Raw genomic sequence first — 19,670 nt, forward strand, 5'->3', positions numbered from 1 at the left:
AATAAATAACTTCATTGTTCTGCAAGGCGATTAATGCTTGACTGTCAGAAAGGTGGAAATAAAATAAAATCTAAAACTAATAACACATTTTAGCCCTCCATAATTATGTGAATGTATTTTAATGCACTTGATAGCTCCCAGCCACAGAAATCACTTTTTTTTTTTTTTCATTTAAGGTTAGAGCAGTAAGCAAAGAGGAAACAGCAAAATCACTAAATGTAAACACTGATCACGTGCAGACTACACAGCCCCCCCCTCCTCCCTCGCCCCCCCCCCCCTCACTATAACTCTGACTGCTCTGTGCAACAGCCCCGGATCTATGATATTTCGAACCGGTGCAATACTAGATGGTGCCCTCCGCCCACCTCTCTGGAGCGTTTGAGATAGGACGTCAGAAATTAAAAACACTTTTCAAAAAAATGTTCATTTTGGAGCGCACTTCTTTCTGAGGAGTCTGATGCATAAAACATATAACTTTAAGGAAATGTAAGGTGTGTTATTTGGTTTCTTACCTGTTATTCCTGTTAATCATTTATTTCCACTCTGGTAGTCTGAATCTATGGACTTGGCTGGTAATTATAACAATGCTAATCATTCGCATACCCAATCAATCACATAAACAAACAGCAGTTGGCATTTACCCGTTTGGCTTTATTCCTCTCAGCTCGTATAGCCCCGTCCCCTTTTGTCTGCAGGAAAGTTTATTTCTAGATGGATTCCCCGGGCAGAGACATCACGTACCCTATGCACGTATTCAAATATCAACTTAGGATTCATTTAGAAATCAACTTAGATTGTGTTCAAAAATGTTCAAAAACCAATAGGGATGCGTTTCGAAATCAGCTGAATAATCGATAGACTAACATGCACTAGATGCTAGGCGCTTTGTGAAACAAGATTTTTTCCTGAAGAATATGAATTTAATCCCAACTTTATCTTTCGAATGCGCAAATATTTTATTTACACTCACCTAAGTAGGGAGAAATGATCATCATAATAAAATAAGAGAAATCAGAGCTTGAACGGAAAGATTTAGGTGTTCCTTTTACCCACGCACCATTCAAGAGTGGAGTGGTAGAAAAGTAGTATGAAAATGGTTCATTGAACCCTCTGCCAGGTACTTAAGTGTGAATTGCAGAATAACAATGTAGATGTAGATGATGTTAAGAAGCATTGCATAGTCTTCCTACAGACTCTCACACATTTTGCTGTTGGCAGATGCTTGTATGAGCTCTGTGTGTATTTATATGGCGCATTTCCTTTGCAATTTAAGTTTTATTCTCTCATTCATGTTCTGTTGCTGCAGTATTATTCCACAGTAGCGGAATACAGAAATAGACATTGTTAGAGTATTGATTCTTACCAGTTAAAACTACAAAAAATTTAATGAAAACTAAAAATCCTTGAGAAATTCCCAGAATTCTAAAAAATTCCTGGGTTTTTCCCAGTTTTCTCCCGGATGAAAAAATTCCCGGGTCTTTCACGGATCTTCCAGTTATCCCATGTCATATACACACTGTTTACGTTATGATTTACCTGTCTTAGCCACAACTGGGGGCCATAAGAGAGAGACTAATACTACAGCTTTTCGCCAGCTCACAGGCAACGTGGGCACCTGCGAAGCGAAGGCTACTTTGACTCGCATTTCCCTGTGAAGGCCATATTTTTATCAGTTTTGTGACCGAGGTACAGGCAGTCAGATCTAATATCAACAAGGAAATCTTGTTTATTTTATTTATGAACTGTCACATTTCTACACTGAGACAGCAGGTAAATGCAGACCCTTTCAAACTCTGGTGAGAGTAATATCTTCCCAATTCATGCTGAAATACGCTCATTCATGTTACAGGCTTCATGGTTTATTACAACAGACTTTTGGTTTATGGTTTCCGTAGCAAGCAACATTTCATTTTTATTAGTACAAAGCATAATCTAATAGCGTTTTCCATTATTTTACACCAGACAGGAATTAATCATCAACAGACTATTCTCTTAAATTATTAAAACAGACTGACAATGCTCAGGTAATTTACAGATTCCACACCTGTAAAATTGTACATGATCTGAGTTAAAGATGTCATCAAACCAGGTTTGAAGTGCATTTTCGTCCAGAAAGTTATTTTCTTGGTGGTAAACATGTGAGGGTATAAGATTAGAAGAATAAGCGCATGGTGGACGACTTTTGAACTCCTGGATAATTTTGTATGTTGAATCAGCACAATACATTATCTTACAGTAGCAACATGTGGTGCAGTTTTGTAGGTTGTTTTTATTTCACTGCGACTGAAAGATGTGTTAACTGTTGGCAACAAATACTAGCTGTGATATGCATGCCCCTGGGGAGGGGTTTGTAATGCACAACATCACCTTTGAGCCACCAGATGCACAATAGTACATTCAGACTGACCTTCGTTTGAGTATTTGTCTTTTGTTAGAGCTTAGGTATTAATTCTGTCTTAAGAAGTTAACTTAATGGCATCATAACACATCACCTGTAACAAGAACACAAAGGAGTTTTCAGTGAGGGAACTGATGACATTCAAGCACAAATGTACCAATAGCCATCCCTTCATCTTTTGTTGCTATGTGTTAGACGATCTAGTACTCTTACTCCCGATATCTGTACCTTGCATATTGAATGCAAATGTCACACAATGTTCAAATGGGCACAGTTCATCACATATACCTGTTCTCGAGACTCCCTGAATTTGGAAAATCATTCATGCTGCAAAAGTCTTTCTTGAAAGAAGAAACCCCTTTTCCAACATGTTTTCTCAAAAGCACTCAATACAAAATTCCAAGCTGCCTGTGTTGCCTTCAACCATCTATTAAACCTATAGCGAATAGTATGTCTCACACGTTAGACCCTTTCCCATTTGCAATGCTATTTTACAGTTCTTTAACAACATTCATAATTTTCAAGCATGCACCATCACACATGCAACTGCAAGGTAAGTACTGGAACTGTAAGTAGAAAATGAACTTGGTAATACATTCACTGCGCCATGCCATGTTCGGCTGGTTGGACAGTGCCTGGCTTAAGCAGCAGGTGGTGTGTGGCCAACAGCTGGTGGCTGCTGTAGGCAACTGTTCTGGTCTTGACGCAGCCACAAACTATTTGGAGGAACTGTTTCTGGAAGTTCTTTCTATTACTGGTGTGTAGGACAACGAAGTGTGTCATCTCTAGGGTTTCATCTTACAGAACTTTAGCACATTTAAAAAAATAAGGCAACGAGGGGTCTTGGACTTGCAACCTGAAATCTATACTACACGATGTTTACCACTAGACCACGAGCAGATACAGCTCTGTAGCAGCTTGTGAAGAATAACAGCATTTCCCCCACACATTTCCACATACTGCAGTGTTGCTAGACCATGCATATGGCCGGACTTGGAATTTTGAAGGTATGGCCAGTTATACAACTGCCTTAAGTGAATGTCTCCGGCTTAGTATCTGTGGCAGCCGCCCAACGGCGGGTTTCATGTCTAAGACAGAATTCGTAAACTAATTAGAAGGGACCTGAAAAGTTCAAATTTTGGAGTAACTTTCCTGACAAACTATTTCATACCAAGTTGTACCCAAATGTTATCTCTACGCTAAGTACTTGTCTGTTCTATCTATGGTTCTCAGTGCAGGTTGCACAACTACAAATGCCCACAAAAGTTGAAATTAATATTCAGCAGATTTTGTAATTATTGAATTGAGTGGGGAAAAGAGAGACATACTCAGTTCACAGGCAGAAAAATACAGCTGTTTCTAAAAAAAAAAAAAAAAAAAAAAAAAAAAAATCATTTGTTGAAAGCTTAAATGCAGCCAAAAGAAGGAAAACAAAACACAGAAAAAAAAACTGTTTTTAAGTTTTTCCAAAAGCAATCATTCCAGTCAAAAACCTCCCCAATCATCATCATTTTTAACAGCCAATTTCAGGGCACTCAGGCTTTTCTTCAGGCACATAATGTGACAAACTTTTAAATTTTTATGTCTAAGCACTTACAAACAACTCCACATACATAGTTGCATGTTGAAGTGCTGCTTCCAGGACAGTGAGGTGCACCGGCCCCATACTGAATCCACTCAGTGGAGTAATGACGACAGCCAGTGTGCCAGGCAGCCAGCCTGGATGTGGTTTTTAGGCAGTTCCCCACATCCCACTAAGTGAATACCAGGCTGGTACCTAAGTCCCACCTCAGTTACACAATTTGCAAACCTTTAGAAAAATTTTGCTCATCACTTTCACATAACTAACACAACTCGCAGACATTTGGGTACACACATTCTGTCCCGCGGGTAATGGGGTGGTGACAGAAACAGCATGCAGCCAACCCTTAAATTAATCATGCCAAATCCAATCCCAACCATAATGACCCTGTGCAAATGTGGAACACGTGCACAAGAAAATGAATAATAATTATCTACAAACAAACAAAAATCAGACCGAATTTCACCTAATATAGGTGGAAAATTTTCAGGACCCTATTAATTAGCAAATAAACTGAATAGATTAGCATCTAAAATGTGTGTTTTTGGTGCCAAAAACATGGACACCAAAATAATAATATATCACAGTTACTCTGAATAGGTTACTCATTTATGTCATAATTTCTTGGGGCATCCAACAAATGTCACAAGGCTCCCAATATTGCACGAGAAAATAATGAGGAACATACGTATTGCCAAACAAAGGATAGCTTATATAAATATGTAGGCTTCTGCTGCTGGTCTCAATCTCGCTAAAATCCTTCTAGGTGTACTGCTGCATCATCTTACAAAAAAGACTGAGCCCTGAGGGATGCCAATGCAACTTAGCCACAATGTCTACTTTAGTGTTTAATCTATCTTATAAGATGAAGCAGCAGTACAAGCACGAGTATTTTAATGAGAAATGGTAACTTCCACCGGTTAGTCCCTCAGCCATTAGGGGTAAAACTCAATGGGACTCGGGGCAAGTAAGGCTAGCAACCTGCTTCCCTGGTACTTTAAATATGATGCTGGCAACAACCAGAGCAAAATGCCTCGGACCTTTGGAGGTGACGGAGTCCCACCTCTAACTGACAAACCAGGGACTCCTAAGATACGACTTGGCAAACAAATGGTAATGAGATGGGGAGCTATTAATATCAATGGGGGCTACTCTGGGAAGAAGGTAGAGCTGGCAGAGGCTGCAAGTAAGATGGGGCTGGACGTTTTAGCTGTTAGTGACATTCGGGTAAGGGGTGAGAAAGAAGAGGAAGTGGGAGAATACAAGGTCTACCTGTCAGGAGTCAAAGCAGGAATAGCACAATGGGGTGTAGGGCTTTATATCAGGAAAGAAATGGAACCCAGCATAGTTGCAATAAGGTATGTAAACGAACGACTGATGTGGATAGATTTGACAGTGTCTAGCAAGAAAATTAGGATTATGTCAGTATATTCGCATTGTGAAGGGACAGATCAAGATAAGATGGATAGTTTTTATGAGGCACTCAGTGATGTAGTTGTTAAGAGAGTTAAGGACAAGGACAGTGTTCTGCTCATGGGTGATTTTAACGCCAGGATTGGAAATCGAACAGAAGGGTATGAAAAGGTTATGGGTAAATTTGGAGAGGATATGGAGGCCAACAGGAACGGGAAACAACTCTTGGATTTCTGTGCCAGTATGGGCTTAGTAATCACAAACTCCTTTTTTAAACATAAGAACATTCACCGGTATACTTGGGAAGGCAGGTGAACCAGATCTGTCATTGACTATATAATAACAAATCAGGAATTCAGGAAGGCTGTGAGGGACACACGTGTATTCAGGGGATTCTTTGATGACACTGATCATTATTTAATCTGCAGTGAAATTGGGATTGTGAGGCCGAAAGTGCAGGAGGTCAGGTCCATATGTAGGAGGATAAGAGTGGAGAAACTTCAGGATAAGGAAATCAGGCACAAGTACATAACAGCGATCTCAGAAAGGTACCAGTTAGTTGAATGTAGCCAATTACAGTCATTGGAAAAGGAATGGACAAGGTACAGGGACACAGTACTAGAAGAGGCTAAAGAATGTCTTGGAACAGTAGTGTGTAAAAGTAGGAAGAAGCAAACAGCTTCGTGGAATGATACAGTCAAGGCAGCCTGTAAAAGGAAAAAGAAGGCGTATCAAAAATGGCTACATACCAGAACCCAGGTAGACAGAGAAAGTTATGTTGAAGAAAGAAACAAAGCCAAACAGATAATTGCAGCATCCAAGAAGAAATCGTGGGAAGACTTTGGAAACAGGTTGGAGACTATGGGTCAAGCTGCTGGAAAACCATTCTGGAGTGTAATTAGCAGTCTTCGAAAGGGAGGTAAGAAGGAAATGACAAGTATTTTGGACAGGTCAGGAAAACTGCTGGTGAATCCTGTGGATGCCTTGGGAAGATGGAGGGAATATTTTGAAGAGTTGCTCAATGTAGGTGAAAATGCGATCAGTAATGTTTCTGATTTCGAGGTAGAATGGGATAGGAATGATGATGGAAATAGGATCACATTTGAGGAAGTGGAAAAAATGGTCAATAGATTGCAGTGCAATAAAGCGGCTGGGGTGGATGAAATTAAGTCGGAACTCATCAAATACAGTGGAATGTCAGGTCTTAAATGGCTATACAGGATAGTTGAAATGGCCTGGGAGTCGGGACAGGTTCCATCAGACTGGACAAAAGCAGTAATCACACCAATCTTTAAACATGGAAACAGAAAAGATTGCAACAACTACAGAGGTACCTCTTTAATCAGCGTTGTGGGTAAAATCTTCTCAGGTATTGTTGAAAGGAAAGTGCGAATATTAGTTGAGGACCAATTGGATGAAAATCAGTGTGGGTTTAGGCCTCTTAGAGGTTGTCAGGACCAGATCTTTAGCTTACGGCAAATAATGGAGAAGTGTTATGAGTGGAACAGGGAATTGTATCTATGCTTTATAGATCTAGAAAAGGCATATGACTGGGTTCCTAGGAGGAAGTTATTGTCTGTTCTACAAGATTATGGAATACGAGGCAAACTTTTGCAAGCAATTAAATGTCTTTACATGGATAGTCAGGCAGCAGTTAGAGTTGACGGTAAATTGAGTTCATGGTTCAGAGTAGTTTCAGGGGTAAGACAAGGCTGCAACCTGTCTCCATTGTTGTTCATATTATTCATGGATCATATGTTGAAAACAATAGACTGGCTGGGTGAGATTAAGATATGTGAACACAAAATAAGCAGTCTTGCATATGCGGATGACTTAGTTGTGATGGCAGATTCGATTGAAAGTTTGCAAAGTAATATTTCAGAGCTAGATCAGAAATGTAAGGACTATGGTATGAAGATTAGCATCTCCAAAACGAAAGTAATGTCAGTGGGAAAGAAATATAAATGGATTGCGTACCAAATAGGAGGAACAAAGTTAGAACACGTGGATGGTTTCAAGTACTTAGGATGCATATTCTCACAGGATGGCAACATAGTGAAAGAACTGGAAGCGAGGTGTAGCAAAGCTAATGTAGTGAGCGCTCAGTTACGATCTACTCTCTTCTGCAAGAAGGAAGTCAGTACCAAGACTAAGTTATCTGTGCACCGTTCAATCTTTCGACCAACTTTGTTGTATGGGAGCGAAAGCTGGGTGGATTCAGGTTACCTTATCAACAAGGTTGAGGTTACGGATATGAAAGCAGCTAGGATGATTGCAGGTACTAGTAGATGGGAACAATGGCAGGAGGGTGTCCACAATGAGGAAATCAAAGAAAAACTGGGAATGAACTCTATAGATGTAGCAGTCAGGGCGAACAGGCTTAGATGGTGGGGTCATGTTACACGCATGGGAGAAGCAAGGTTACCCAAGAGACTCATGGATTCAGCAGTAGAGGGTAGGAGGAGTCGGGGCAGACCGAGGAGAAGGTACCTGGATTCGGTTAAGAATGATTTTGAAGTAATAGGTTTAACATCAGAAGAGGCATCAATGTTAGCACTGGATAGGGGATCATGGAGGAACTGTATAAGGGGGGGCTATGCTCCAGACTGAACGCTGAAAGGCATAATCAGTCTTAAATGATGATGATGATGATGCATGCATGGTTTAACAACAACGACCAATTTCATTTGGATGGGTTCATCAATAAGTAAAACTGGCGGATTTGCAGGACTGAGAATCAGCATTTTGTGATTGTGAAGTCTCTTCAACGAGTGCCTCTGTGGTGTGCTATGTCAAGTCACGGAATAATCGGTACGATATTCTTTGATGTCACAATGACTACCAAATGGTACACGAAGGTTCTGAATACGATTTCATCCCCATTATGCAAAGTGACCCTGATTTCAACAATGTGTAGTTCATGCAAAACGGAACTCGACCCCATCGAAGCACGAGAGTGTGTTATGTCCTGGAGGAGCACCTTGAGGACCGCATTCCGGCTCTGGGGTGTCCAGAGGCCACTGGAATGGGCCTTGACTGGCCACCATATTCTCCAGATCTGAACACATGTGATTCGTTTTTGCGAGGCTATACGTACGTACAGCAATAACAACAAAACTATTGCTGAGCTGAAAACAGCCATTCAGGAGGTCATTGACAGAATCAATGTTCCAACACTTCAGCAGGTCATGCAGAATTTTGCTATTTATCTGTGCCACATCATCGCCAATGATGGCAGGCATATCGAATGTGTCAAAACCTCAATCTGAATATCTGTAGTGACGTTTACATGTTGAATAAAGTGTGCGCATACTGTAGTTTGTAACTAATTTGTGTGTTTCCCACCAACCCCCCTCCCCCCCCCCCCCCCAACCATATACCAGCAGTTCAATAACTGCCACCCTGTAAAAACAACATGCACTCTAAACTTGCCATTTCCAGCACATCTACAGCACTCATCGCAAGAATTTTGAACTTCCAACACATTGTTCAAAACACTATGCTCAAAAATCAGAGTACATGGAGTTAAAACCTTACAGCGAACTAAAAGACTGCATGAAAGCAATGTGCGATATTGGTCAACTGAGAAGATTATATTTTTCTCTTCTAGTAGAAAAGTGTCGTTGTTCTACCAAAGATGATTGGCACTGAAATTCTTTCTGACAGGTAAAACAACCACCAAATCATTAGTGTTGTTCACAGTTAGTGTTACAGTATTACCAGGCCTGGTAGGACAGAATGCAAAATTTATAGTCGCCAGTTCGCCATTGGCGACTGAAAACTAGCAACTGGCAATCCAGGCTTACATGTAAATTTTATTTTATTATCTAAACAATGAAAGACTAGGTTCAGAATTGTACAAATATCATACAATTGTGCACCAAGATGGGCACAGCAGGAAGTAAAATTGTACATAGTATTGACCTATGCCCCATATATCCCAAGAAAATGTAATTTCTGAGGAATGTAAATGTTGTGTTCCTTCCTCCAAACTGCACAAGTCATCTGCTGCCTTTGGACCTGTGCACAATACACTCAAAGCCAAATACAGAGTAGCATTTGTGTAGAGGTAAATTTCATTCTTTGAGAGGAAGGAAGTGATGGGACGCAGCACTGTACAGGCTACGCATAGGTTTGTCACTGCCCGAACATCCATAACACAACAGATGATGTTAAATTCTTTCACACAGGCTAGCTGTTGTACATCAGTTGCTGCTGAAGACGATATTGCTCCACAAGAGTAATGAGGTAACAAAACTGATATTTCTGAAAATGCGACATTCCTGGACACTTTTTGTTGTGATGATGACATCTTTACTTCCGTATCCAAAGACTGGTGCAAATGAAATACTTATGAAGCAATAAATGTAGGAGCTAGCAGTGACAATGATGAAGAGTGAAAAGATTATTTTTTTAAAAAAATTAAGCATGTGTTCTATGGAAAGTGTAATAATTATATATTTACCAGATTTAAATTTGTGGCACAGGATATACATAATTTTAAAATTAAATAGCATTTTTATCACCGAAACATGTTTGAATTATGAGTCTGTATCACTCCTTTCTTGTGCTCTGGCAAAACACCCATTTAAGGAAAACCCCTATTAAAGGAAAAAGTATTTGGCTTTATAGAGGTTCGTTAGAAAGGGGTTTTATTGTTAACATCAGAAAGGGTCAGTCAGAAGGGTTGAGTGACTTTGAACAAAAGTGGAATCACTGTATGTCACCTGAGTAACAAATCCATTGGGGCATTTCCACCATTTTAAAGCTGCATAAGTCAATTGTTGGTGATGCGATTGTGAGAGAGAGAGAGAGAGAGAGAGAGAGAGAGAGAGAGAGAGAGAGAGAGAGAGACCTGAAATAAGAGAAAGGAATCACACTCTAGTTCCATAGTGTTATCAGTATTAGGACAGCACAGCAACTCCGTGTAGCGAGCTGCGGAGGGAGGGGAGAATAAAGGTATATGGGGTACACTGAAGTAGTGTAAAGAGTGACACCACTGGACAGTGGATGGCTGGAAATGAATGATATGGAGCTATGAATCATGCTATGCCCTGTGGCAATCTGATGGACAGGTTTGAGATTGACAAATGCCTTCAGAATGTTACCTGCCATCATCTGTAGCACCAAAATTGAGAAGTTTATATCAAGAGTATGGGGGCAGTTCAGACATGCCAATTGATTGTATTAGTATGACAATGCACCCTACCATAAAGGAGCATCTTTGAGGTAATGGTTTGTGGACACTAATATTTCTGAAATAGAATGATATGCCAAGAATCCCAACCAGAACCCAATGGTACACCTTTGGGATGAGTTAAAATGTTGACTCTGTTCCAGCCCCCAGCTATCATCAATACCTTCTCTGGTTTCGGCTGTGGAGGAAGAATGGGCAGGCATTCACCTGCAGACTTTCTGACACATCAAAAACTGTCCCCAGAAGAGTTGAAGCTGTCATAAAGGCCAAGGTCGTCCATATCCCATTATTAACAGCCACTAACAGGTGCTCGGATACTTTTGATCAGATAGTGTAATAACCAGAAACAATATTAACCTTTTCCTCTCCTCTAAACAAACTGACACTATAATTTAATGTTGTAAAAACAAACAGTTAATCTATCTGATAAAGTCCTGGATGGCATCTTTTTGGTATACCAAATGAATTTGTAGTACTCACGAGGGGGGACCAGTCTTCAATAAAACAAACAGTCTGAATATTATGTCAAAATAAACTGAAAATAGTGGGCTCAAATGTTATAGGAATGACACATACCTATTTGACTACCTATCCACAGTGACATCACTACACTAAGAGGAACATACCTGTCCAATGAGGTCATGGTTGTGCTGCAGATCGTCAGCGTAAGTATTGAGAAATTCTTTCATCTGTTTCACATGAGCTTCCTCAATTTCTTGAAAATGCTTTAAGAAAAAAAAAATTGAGAGATTAAGTGAACTCCTATACTAACTTTAAATGTACAAAGTATATTCTTACTATAAATAAACTTTCAGGTAACTACATGCTCGATCAGTCACCGAGGTTTTTTATTGTTAACAAACACACACTGAGGTGCCAAAACATTATGGACATCTGCTTATTAGTGTATTGGTCCACTTTTGGAAAGAAATACAGCTGCTATTTTGCATGGCATGGATTCATGAAGCCCGTGGTAGGTTTCCACAGATATGTGGCACCAAATGCCTATACACAGGAGACGCGTTTCCCTCAAATTATAGGACAGTTGTATATGGGCACATAAGTTTATGATGATGATTATTATTATTTTTCTTTCCTTTCTCAGACGTTATGTCTTGTTAAAAATGGAAAGTGACGCGGACCTTGATCAAGCGTGACTTCCTTTTAACTGTACGGTATATGTTACATTGCATTTAGGAACTTTCAGGTAATTGATCATGTATCAATAATTACAGATTTCTGTAGTTGTATGTATACGTTTGGATGTAACTATATTGCTTTGATGTACTGGTGGATGTAGTTGATAGTATAATTGGTATAATGTCAACTTTATCTTGATGCTACATGTCCTTGATTTCCTCAGCCAGCTGGATGTATTTTTCAATTTTTTCTCCTGTTTTCTTCTGTATATTTGTTGTATTGGGTATGGATATTTTGATTAGTTGTGTCAATTTCTTCTTCTTATTGGTGAGTATGATGTCAGGTTTGTTATGTGGTGTTGTTTTATCTGTTATAATGGTTCTGTTCCAGTATAATTTGTATTCATCATTCTCCAGTACATTTTGTGGTGCATACTTGTATGTGGGAACGTGTCGTTTTATTAGTTTATGTTGTATGGCAAGTTGTTGATGTATTATTTTTGCTACATTGTCATGTCTTCTAATGTGCTCTGTATTTGCAAGTATTGTACATCCGCTTGTGATGTGATCTACTGTTTCTATTTGTTGTTTGCAAAGTCTGCATTTATCTGCTGTGGTATTGGGATCTTTAATAATATGCTTGCTGTAATATCTGGTGTTTATTGTTTGATCCTGTATTGCAATCATGAATCCTTCCGTCTCACTGTATATATCACCTTTTCTTAGCCATGTGTTGGATGCGTCTTGATCGATGTGTGGCTGTGTTAGATGATACGGGTGCTTGCCATGTAGTGTTTTCTTTTTCCAATTTACTTTCTTCGTATCTGTTGATGTTATGTGATCTAAAGGGTTGTAGAAGTGGTTATGAAATTGCAATGGTGTAGCCGATGTATTTATATAAGTGATTGCTTTGTGTATTTTGCTAGTTTCTGCTTGTTCTATAAAGAATTTTCTTAAATTGTCTACCTGTCTATAATGTAGGTTTTTTTATGTTGATAAATCCCCTTCCTTTCCGCTTATGTGAATCTTTCTGTTGCTGAATGTATGTGATGTATTCTATATTTGTGGCATTGTGATCGTGTAAGTGTATGGAGTGCTTCTAGTTCTGTGTTACTCCATTTCACTACTACAAATGAATGGGTCAATATTGGTATAGCATAATTATTTATAGCTTTTGTCTTGTTTCTTGCTGTCAATTCTGTTTTCAGTATTTTTGTTAGTCTTTATCTATAATTTTCTTTTAGTTGTTCTTTAATATTTGTATTATCTATTCCTATTTTTTGCCTGAATCCTAGATATTTATAGGCATCTGTTTTTTCCATCGCTTCTATGCAGTCACTGTGGTTATCCAATATGTAATCTTCTAGTTTGGTGTGTTTTCCCTTGACTATGCTATTTTTCTTAACTTTGTCTGTTCCAAAAGCCATATTTATATCATTGCTGAATACTTCTGTTATCTTTAGTAATTGGTTGAGTTGTTGATTTGTTGCTGCCAGTAGTTTTAGATCATCCATGTATAGCAAATGTGTGATTTTATGTGGGTATGTTCCAGGAATATTGTATCCATAATTTGTATTATTTAGCATGTTGGATAGTGGGTTCAGAGCAAGGCAGAACCAGAAAGGACATAATGAGTCTCCTTGGTATATTCCATGCTTAATCTGTATTGGCTGTGATGTGATATTATTTGAATTTGTTTGGATATTAAGTGTGGTTTTCCAATTTTTCATTACTATGTTTAGGAACTGTATCAATTTAGGATCTACTTTGTATATTTCCAATATTTGTAGTAACCATGAGTGGGGTACACTATCAAAAGCTTTTTGGTAATCAATGTACGCAGAGTGTAGCAACCTTTGTTTAGTTTTAGCTTGATATGTCACCTCTGCATCTATTATCAGTTGCTCTTTACATCCTCGTGCTGCTTTGCAACAGCCTTTTTGTTCTTCAATTATACTTTTGTTCTGTGTTGTATGTGTCATTAATTTCTGTGTAATGACTGAAGTTAATATTTTGTATATTGTTGGTAGGCATGCTATGGGGCAATATTTAGCTGGGTTTGCTGTGTCTGCTTGATCTTTAGGTTTCAGCTAAGTTATTCCATGTGTAAGTGTATCAGGGACTGTGTATGGGTCTGCAATGTAACTGTTAAATAATTTAGTTAGATATGAATGTGTTGAGGTGAATTTCTTTAGCCAGAAATTTGCTATTTTATCTTTTCCAGGGGCTTTCCAATTATGCGTTGAATTAATTGCTCGGGTGACTTCATGTTGCAAAATTATCACTTCAGGCATTTGTGGTATCATCTTGTATGTATCTGTTTCTGCTTGTATCCACCGTGCATGTCTGTGATGTTGTACCGGGTTTGACCATATGTTGCTCCAGAAGTGGTCCATGTCTGTTATGTTTGGTGGATTGTCTATTTTAATATGCGTGTTATCTATTGTCTGATAAAATTTCTTTTGGTTTGTGTTGAATGTTTGGTTTTGTTTCCTTCTATTTTCACTTTTTTTTGTATCTTCTAAGTCGTTTGGCCAATGCTTGTAATTTCTGCTTCTTTTCACCTAATTGCTCTATTGCTTCTTGTTGTGAGATTTTACCTAACCTAACCTTTTTAGTTTTTTGTCTGATATTTCATTTCTTATAAATTGTATTAGCTGTCCTATGTCTTTTCTCAGTTTTTCTATTCCACAGAAATGTGGCACCAAATGCCTATACACAGGAGACATGTTTCCCTCAAATTATAGGACAGTTGTATGTGGGCACATAATTTTATGATTATTGTTATTATTATTATTATTATTATTGTTATTAGAGATGAGGAGCGCTCAACATCATGGTCATCAGCACCCTTACGAAAAGTCAGAATGCCTATCTCAGGGGTGCGGATGAAGGCTGTCCCCACATGCGGAGCTTGTTATAATGTATTAATGTCTGCCACCCTATCCCACCAATTTAGGGATGAGGCCTGACAGTTTATGAAATGTCATCACTCTTGTAAGACTGGAATAAATATCTGTGAGAATGGTGGGCAGATCTCTATCGAGACTGAGAGCTGCCCTAATATCAGTATATAGAACACACATTGCCACAATATGCTGAAGTGAAAGTGGCACGCCACAAACTTCACAGAGCGGTGGATCCTCTCACCGAAGGAGGAAACAATGTGTTTAAGTGCTATGTCCAATGTGCAACCTAGTAAGCAGAACCTCCTTCCAGCAGTGAGGCTGACAAAGTCTGCCATGCCTTTGTAGTTGATTTGAGCGGCTGCAGTTTGTTTTCTGTCATCTGCAAGCATTCAGTCTTCCACTGATATATGATGCGTTTATCAGAAAATGAGATGATGGCATGCAACGGGATGGGACACTGATAGACAGCACAATCCCGACATGCTTCCTTTGTGTCTGCAGTGGCCATGTCGTTTCCCTGTATCCTGATGCGGCCAGGTACCCAGCAAAATATCACCACCTTGCCATGGTGTTGGAGCCACTGTAAGGAGCCATGGATTAGCTGAATCAGTTGGTCTACTGGATAGAATTGGTGAAGTGCTTGCAGTGCACTAAATGAGTGAGAACATACAAGAAATCTTGTACAGTGATGTTTGTGAATCCTCTCCAGTGTCATCAGAATGCCATATATCTGCATCATAATTTGTAAATAGTTCAGGAAGATGCACTTTAAAAACCATATCAGAGAAAACAGCACAACATTTTCTTGCTGGGATCCATCTGTGTAAACAATGATAAAACTGTGGTATGTACTTAGAATGGATGAAAACAAAGCTGTAAACAAACAATCTGGAGTACAAGTTTTCTTGTACTGTGTCAAGCTCAAAATCACTTTGGGCCTCTGAAGACACCAAGGCGGCAATGTGTCCCATCCCTGGCTGTGCATTTTGATGCCTGATAATCTGTAGCACATATCCCAAATGGCTTGGTCGCGCGGGACCGATTCCTTAACAGCCATTCAAAGGTGGGTTCGACCACTGCACTAAATTCCAATAACTGAGATAACACTGAGATTTTCAGAGTCTGTCGAGCCACAAGGATGCAGCACTGAATCCAGAGTGGTGGTTCACCAGCCTCTGCAGACAGACTATGAACTGAGCTGGTCTGAAAAGCTCCAGTAGATATCCAAATGCCCTCATGGTGGACAGGACCTAACATTTTGACATAGGAAGCACAGGCTGATCTGCAGATCATGCTGCCATAATCTAAATGTGATCAAACAAATGCCCTATAACACTGCAGGGGGCGGGATCTGTCAGGTTTCCATGTTTTTCTGCTAAGGCATTTCAAAATATTCAATGATTGGAAGCCCTTTGTTTGTATGTCTTTCAGGTGTGGGAGTCAAGTTAATTTAGAGTCAAATAACAAAAGCAAAAAGTGCAGTTTCTTGGAAATGTAAAATATTGCCCCCATTGTGAGCAGCTGTTGGTTAAAACTTAAACGAGCAGAGTTAACATTGACACATGTAGTCTTCTCGGGTGAGAACCGAAAAACAGTTGTCCTGGCCCAGCTTTCCAGCCTCCTAATGGTCAGCTGTAGCTGCCTTGTTGTCGTTATAAGATCAGAGGAGGAGTAGAAGATTGCAAAGTCACCAACAAACAAAGAGCATTTGACAGGGCTCCTGACTGGAGGAAATTACATTGTTAGTGATGTGACACTGAGGACATTGCCTTGGGGGACCCCATTCTCTTCAACATAGCAGTCACACAAGAGACCGCCAACGCAATATCGGAAACGCCAGTTCCCACTCATGAAGTTGAATGTTGTACCTCCAAGTAGTGTCATATGCTTTTTGAGGTCAGAAAACACACAAACCAAATGGTTTCAGTGTAAGAAGGACTCCTGTATTGCCATCTCCAGTAGAATTAAGTTGTCGCAGGTGGAATGGTAGTGCCTGAAACTGCTGTGGGAGCACCTCAGGTGACCTCGGGATTCGAGCAGCCAGACGAAGTGGTGGTTGACCTCGTGTTCACGAGTCTTACCTATACAAGTGATACAGGCTACACTCTGTTAACCGTTAGAGGCACTGCCGTCCTTCCCTGGTTTCCCAAATGGAATTAATATTGCCTCTGTCCAAGTTGTGGGGTACTGTCCATGAAACCAGATCTGATCGAAAAAAGAGAGGAGCTGTCCTTTCGCTTCACGGCACAGATGACAAAGCATGGCATAATGGATCTCACCTGGTCCTGGAGCAGTGTCTCTGGCTGCAGATAAAGCTGATTCCAGTTCCCACATGGACAACGGAAGGTAGTAGACTTCCTCATTATGCAAGAAGAAACTGAACTTCCTCATCCCTGAAGTCCTACAGAACACCTCAGAAGCAGGAGCTTGTCTGGATGACATAGTGATAATTAAGTGTTCAGCTAAAACCTGAGCCATGTCTTCTGGTGTATCCACCAAGATCCCATTACTTGAAAACTCCGTAAGGGGTTGCCTGAAATCCATCTTATTTAGTTCCAAACTTGCGCAGTGGAAGTGGACCAATTAATGGAAGTCGTGAATTCCCTCAGCAAGCCTTCTTCCATTCTTCTATCACTCACCTTGCATGTGCTCTCTCAGATCTGAGGGCATGAACGGTTTCTGTAGTTGGGCGGTGTTTGAAGTTCTGCAGAGCTGTTCATCTGACCCTGACTGGCCATTGACAGTCATCATTTGACCAAGCTACAGGCCATCGTCTGAGGTGGTTACTAGACTGCGAGATGGACTCTGCAGCAGCCCATTGGATCTCACAAGTGATATGGGTCACCATCTCCTGTGCACAATCCTTTCAACAATAGCCTGTCGACTGTACTTTACCCAATTTGCCCTTTGTGTCGTCCATCTGCATGGTCTGTCAGCCACCGTCCTAGTCAGCGGACGGATCCACACTGGGAAGTGGTCACTAGAATGTAAATATGTAGCCACTTCCCAACGAACTGAGTCTGTAATAGCTGGGGAAGGAAAACAAAGGTCAGTGGCTGAAAAAGACCCTGTAGCAGTGGAGAAGGGTGTCATCTGAACCGCGTTCAGAAGGCAAATATTCTCAGAATGGACAAGTCGTAGCCGAGCCCCACAGCACATTTTGTGCATTGAAGTCCCTCACAAGAAGGAATGAGGATGGGAGTGCCTGTAGGTGTTCTGTCAGTGGGTCTGCATCCAAAGCATCATTAGGTGGAAGACACAAAGAACACATGATGATATTAAAGGGTGCTAGAACTTTCATGGCAATTGCTTGTATGGTTGTGGTAAAAGGGACAGGAGAGGAGTGGCATCTGTCATCAATGAAAACAGCCACTCCACCTTTAGCCTTGTCTTCAGTAATTCGTCCTTCCTGTATGGGTGGTAGTTCCGTAATGCAGAGTGTTGGTGACAAAGACGCATTTCTTGTAAGCAGATGCAGAACAGTTTCTCCTAGACGAAGAGTTGTAATTCTTCCAAATGTGAATGATAACCATGTAAATTACAGCACAACACAGAATTCTCCACGGAAGCCACTGTTTAGGGAAGTTGTTCGTGTCTTTCTCCCTCAAAGGTGGTGACATACCGGGGGAAGTCAAGGAGAACGTGAACAGGTTCCCGGCCCTCTGGTTCCTCTGATTGGAAGTCCATATCCTCAACAGCATAGTCCCCATCAGTGAGGGAGAGAGGTCGCTGATGTTGCGCGGATGGCTTACTTGGCTTCTGATGGTGGCTGACGGTACGTGGCTCAGGTGGTAAGCCAATTGCCAATAGCTTCCGAATGACTTCCGTTTCAAATGGAGTGTTTCCCCCACAGGTACACCAACAAGTGCATGTGCTCGTACTTGAATCTGTGGTCAGAGTTTGTGTGGAGGCATCACACTTGGCAACTAGCGGATGCAAAAGAAGTAGCAAAAACCCGAGGTTGCATAGCTTTGAAGGCTCTTTTAGCTTCACCATAGGGTATGCACCTCTTGACTTTCAAGTCCTGAATTTTTCTTTCCTCATTGTAAAACTCTCACTTTCTGCTCAACACTGGGTGATCTCTGGAGCAGTTTACACATTTCAGAGGAAGTGTACAAGAATTGCCTGATTCGTGAGCTGAGCCTCCACAATTGCCGCAATTAGCACTGCCATTACATCCCATAGTGGTATGGTAAAAACTTTGACATCTGAAGCATCGCATAGGGCTAGGAACAAACGGGCAAACCTTAAGATGGATATAGCCTGCAAGGATACGTTTAAGTAATTCTGGAGTACTTAATGTTAGAATAAATGTTGCGGCACAGAAGTGACACCTGATAGAGTAACAGACATATTTCACAGGGCTCAGGTCAAGTGAACTTGGTGGTTAGAATGTCAATACGAGTTGAGTATCACACGCCTTTAACTACTGTAGACCAATTCTGGCCTTGAGACACAGACAGCAATCCTGCTGGAAGACGTCATCACCTTCAGGGAAGACATAAGCATGAAGGGATGCAGGTAGTCCACAATAATGTTCACTTAGTCCACAGCTGTCACTGTGCCTTTGACAACTACAACATGCTCCATAAAAGTGCAAGTGAATGTCCCCTCATAGCATAATACTGCCACCGTCAGCCTGTACCTGTTGCGAGGTGCAAGTTTCAAGCAGCCACACACACACACGACATCATATTTGGACATGATCATCATCAAGACATTACCAGGCAACACATTTACAATAATACACAGAGTTATCTCTATGTTCACTGCAATCTTAGCTGATGTTGCTTGATCAACATGAGAACACACAGGATCTGTTTGCTACAGAGTCGTGCATTCCTTAATGTGTGCAGAATGATGTGCTCCAAAACACTTGTGCTTGTACAAGCACTGTACTAGGTCACCATATCAGCCACAGCTCTGTAAAGCTATCCAGCTTTACAGAGTGTGCAGCCTCCACATTCTGTGATGAGCTGTGAATGTTACACACCTTACCACTTACACATTATTTCACTGTCCTTCAAACATT

At 40.5% G+C, this 19,670-nt stretch overlaps 1 protein-coding gene across 1 annotated transcript in view; it reads right to left on the reverse strand.

The window, feature by feature from the left end:
• LOC126185202 (F-BAR domain only protein 2) overlaps positions 1–19,670 on the reverse strand; it is a 318,103-nt gene that overhangs the window by 218,289 nt on the left and 80,144 nt on the right. The window contains exon 5 of the mRNA XM_049928080.1: positions 11,217–11,315. Coding sequence (XP_049784037.1) covers positions 11,217–11,315 — 99 coding nt within the window. The remainder of the gene's footprint in view (positions 1–11,216; positions 11,316–19,670) is intronic.

Source organism: Schistocerca cancellata, chromosome 4 (assembly GCF_023864275.1).
Source record: "Schistocerca cancellata isolate TAMUIC-IGC-003103 chromosome 4, iqSchCanc2.1, whole genome shotgun sequence".
In the NCBI taxonomy this organism is placed as follows: Eukaryota; Metazoa; Arthropoda; class Insecta; order Orthoptera; family Acrididae; genus Schistocerca; species Schistocerca cancellata.